General features: G+C 46.3%; 1 protein-coding gene across 1 annotated transcript; it reads left to right on the top strand.

The window, feature by feature from the left end:
- Positions 1-298: 298 nt before the first annotated feature.
- LOC128879947 (uncharacterized) lies at positions 299-2593 on the top strand. Its single transcript, XM_054129525.1, has 2 exons — positions 299-1634; positions 1716-2593. The coding sequence occupies exons 1-2, from the start codon at positions 299-301 to the stop codon at positions 2591-2593; spliced, it is 2214 nt and encodes a 737-aa protein (XP_053985500.1).
- The last annotated feature ends 1560 nt before the right edge of the window (positions 2594-4153 follow it).

The following is a 4153-nucleotide window of genomic DNA, read 5'->3' as shown; positions in this document are numbered from 1 at the left end:
CTCCTCCGTCGTGAATTCTAATCTCTCGACCTTTTTACGTTTATAGGTTTCCAGCGAACAGCTGCGTGAATATTTAAGGGTCGTCCTCGTCTCGTCTTTGTCTTGGCTCGGAAGTCGATGGAAACTCGACAGCTACAGCCTTTGATGGTCTTTAAACTTGTATTTCACTCCAGAGAAGAAGCATCAGCATTGTGCAGGATCATCGATTGCGACATCTTCGACTGGATGTCTTTTCTTCGGTCGAACCAATTCCAACTTTCGAGTTGAAGAATCCTGGATACAAAAGGAATTAACAGACATGGTTTACTTGTCTATACACTCGAGCCTTTGCGCCGTGGTTTTAACAACATTCTCAACATCGTCAGGGACTGGTACAACTTACAACGAATTCTACTCGTCCGCAGAGACCAAGTATCTACACCAAGCACCTCTGTCTAGCCAAGAAAGTCAGAATTTGAACCTCCTGCTGGCCTTCCTTCTTGACTCCCCTGAGTTTCGTCCTCTAACGCTATCCATAATCCTGCCGGAGTTTCGATCGAATGCAGCTGACGTTCTCTTGAGATACTCCGCGGAGAATCCCATCTTGGTCTACAAAGTAAGAGCTAGAGACCTGTCCCTCGAGGCCACGTGGATGGAGAGGTCGCATCTCACATGGGCCTTCTTCGTCAAGGACGTGTTCTCTCTGAATATCTTCATCTACTGGCAGCCGAAGCTGTGGCAGTCCAGCAACCAATATCTGATCTTTTTCAACGGTAGGACGACTACCGTGGCTTGGCGGGACATCTTCAGGAATCTGTGGAACAAGTACAGCGTCTATAGGGCAGTGATTGTTTCTACGGAAGACAATTTCGATTGTTTAGTGAGGTATGCGCCCTTCGAAGTTCACGATAACGAGTTCGGAGGTGTACACAAGCTGTGCTTGACGAACAATGTTACTGTTCCGAAGTTCTTCGAGTATTGCGATGATAGTAGTTCGCGACACCTGGCGGAGTCGAAGAACGCAGAAGTTGAATTCCTGAACGAGACCAAGCAGAGTTCCCCAGAAACTTACGACGATGACGCTTCGAGGTACTCGGCAGAGTTAAACAACGTCGACAAGGTCCTGCTTCTGAATGAAACCACGCGACTGTTCGAGATTTTCCACGACATGAACAATTATCCTCTGGAAGTGGTTGTGTTCAAATCCTTGCTAATGGGCATCGCATACGACGATAAAACGGGATTAAGATTGAGAAAGGTGGACGCTGAGGTGCTCTACTCTCTAGAAGGAGCCACGAAATCCAAGTTCCACGTGAAAGTAATGAGAATCGCCGAATTCAGACGGATTGTGGACCCCTTCGATCTGTCATTAAGGGACATCGAGAGCGGTAGAGCCGAGATGGTCATCACTGGGTTCTTCGTCAAGGCTTATCCTCTGCATCCTAACTTCCGGTTCACCGCTGCCGTCTACGAGGACAAACTGTGCTTCCTGGCGCCGGACTCGGGGTTGGTACCCAAAGCTTACATGCCCTTCTTGCCCTTCGAGAAGAACTTGTGGGCACTCCTAGCGATATATAACGTGGGAATTACGTTGCTGTGGTGCTTCACGAAGTACCTCAACCTGGCGTTTAAACGTCGATCGATTCAACCTACTCGTTTTGAGAGCGACAGTCCGGAGAAAGAAGGCACGACTAGATCTCGAAAGCAATTGGAGAATGAAGCTTCGTATCTTTCAGGAGCCTTGTCGTCGAGTGACACAGGGACTAGACCTTTGGAGCAATTAGAGTGTAAAGGTTCCTGGACGAATCAACTGAGAAAACGCTCCAAAAGATCGAAAGGTCGCTTCAACCCCCCAACAGAACCTCTTCAACCCCCACAAGTCCCTCGCTACGTGTCCCTGTTCTTCGACTTCGTAGAACTCTTCTGCTATCCCCTCCAAAATGGAGACAGTCCCGCGCAAAGGGCTCTGCTAATAGGCACCCTGTTCTTCGGTCTCATCGTGAACGGAGTCTATCAAAGCAGCCTGGTGTCCAGTCTCAGCAAACCTTTCCACTATCCCCAGTTGAACACCCTGGAAGACGTGGTCGACTCTGGCAAGATCCTGTTCACTAAATACGCGAACCTGAAGAACGTCTTCCAGGACGACATGGCCGTAGACAGGGCGCTTCTGCGGAAGATCCGAGTGGTGAACGAGACTAAATCGACCAAATACATGGTGGCTTACGAGAACATGATCGCCATCACGCGGTACTTCTCGATGGTGCTAGGAAACTACGCGTTCCACGACAAGGACGGCAATCCGTTGCTCCACGTGGTGGACGAGTGCCCCATGAACTATCGAGTGTCGTACGTGCTGAGGTCCCAATCGCCCTACATGGAGAGGGTGAACTTCGTTCTGCTGAGACTGAAGGAGGCCGGCCTGTTCTCGGTCTGGTTCGAGAATATAACGTATCCCTTAACGATCGTCAAGATGAGGAGTCTGAGGAGGGACGATACAGCCATCAAGCTCACTCTGGACCATTACTCCCTGACGTTTCTACTGCTGTTCGTTGGTCTGCTCGTTTCCACTTTCATCTTCCTTGGCGAGGTGTATGTGACCAGGAGGAAACGTTGAGGAGGAGGTTGAGAAGGTACAGGGTGGTCCGCTCGCTAATAGACGCAATGGACTATTGGATTACGGGATTCGTAAAGAGAAAAAATTCACAGTCTTTAAATCCTTATATTAGGTTGTCCCAAAAGTTTCTTTCGTGACTTGCATTCAGTTATTTCGTGTGGCAGTGTTTATATAAATAGACAACCTAATCTCTTAGATGTTGATGTTGCGACAGTAATGGAGCGAAATGAATTGTACAGAATTTTGTAATGTAACATAAAACATCAAATATCGTGTAGGAATTAATTATTGATAAAACGAAAGAAACTTTTGGGGCAACTGTACTTGACGTCCCTGCGACTAGCATCGAATCTTGGATGAAAAGGGTTTAGAGCGAGAACCTCTGAAGAGCCTTCGAGAACCCGTGAAGAAAGTACAAGAGTGGCGAGCTATAAAGTGGTGACCGTTTCGACGTAAGACATTTCCTTTACTCGATGGAGCATCTTGTGGTGGTGTTCGCAGGACGTGCAGCACTCGTTCGGGATTTTACTGCTTTTCGTCAGTCTGCTGGACTTCTCATCGAGGATTCTCGTGCTTTTCGGGATGGGTCCGTGTAGCCAGGAGTCCGCAACGTAGAAAGGGGTGGATGGACCTGAGAGCTGGCGGCTTACCTCATACCCTTGAAGTGTATCTCCTCGACGAAATCGAAACGGATATAAGGGATACGCGACGTAAAATAGAATATTTTATTGCCACCGTGAAACCTTTACGAGATTCGTTCCTGACGCAATTTTAGATTTCGGAGATTCTGGGCGATATACAAGCAATGGCTCCTGGTTTAAATGTATTAGATAGGAATGTGTTATAGATTTGGTCAAATGTTTTGTCTACGCTGTCTAATGGATTCTATGTGTTTGTTTCTGTGTGTTTTATTCAAGGACTTGTGAGAGATGACTCGAATGAGCTCAAATTAGTTATACGTCTTTTTCTGTTCTGTCACGTGAAATTCCTTTGTTTGAGAACGCGACAGCTGTTTATCGCTAGATCTTTTTACGAGGGAAGTTTACTGGGTCGTTAAACGGTAGTCTGTATAAATTTTTAGAAAGAAGAGCTCTCGCGTTTCGTAGGGTGTCCAGAAACGACTTGGAACACGTTTCCTACCATTTCGAATAAATGATAATTAACTGCTGCGCGATAAACGACATAACTTACAAATGCAATCCATTCTACAGCAGTGTACACCCTTAAATTATTTAAATTTCACAGGGAACCTTTACTCATGCTGATACTGTACCGTGTATCGTAGACCACCCTGTATTTAGAATTAAGGAACGCGAGAAAAATCAATTTCGCGAGACAGAGTGAATTGTGTGTTCGTCGACCAGGCTCTGAGCGACGCCGACGTTGACGAATCGAGAAACGAATTTCTCAACAATGTAAATCTAATTAATACGATGTAGTTCAGTTTTAAACAATCAATTTTATCGCGTAACACATTCGAGCATGTTCTCTTCGGCATGCAAATTCATTTCAGCAGAGTCACGAATTTCATATATGAAACTTTGTTAGTTATCATTTTCA

This window comes from Hylaeus volcanicus, chromosome 7 (assembly GCF_026283585.1).
Source record: "Hylaeus volcanicus isolate JK05 chromosome 7, UHH_iyHylVolc1.0_haploid, whole genome shotgun sequence".
In the NCBI taxonomy this organism is placed as follows: Eukaryota; Metazoa; Arthropoda; class Insecta; order Hymenoptera; family Colletidae; genus Hylaeus; species Hylaeus volcanicus.
The sequence above is the reverse complement of the archived record's forward strand: the minus strand, read 5'-3'. Positions and strand labels throughout refer to the sequence as shown.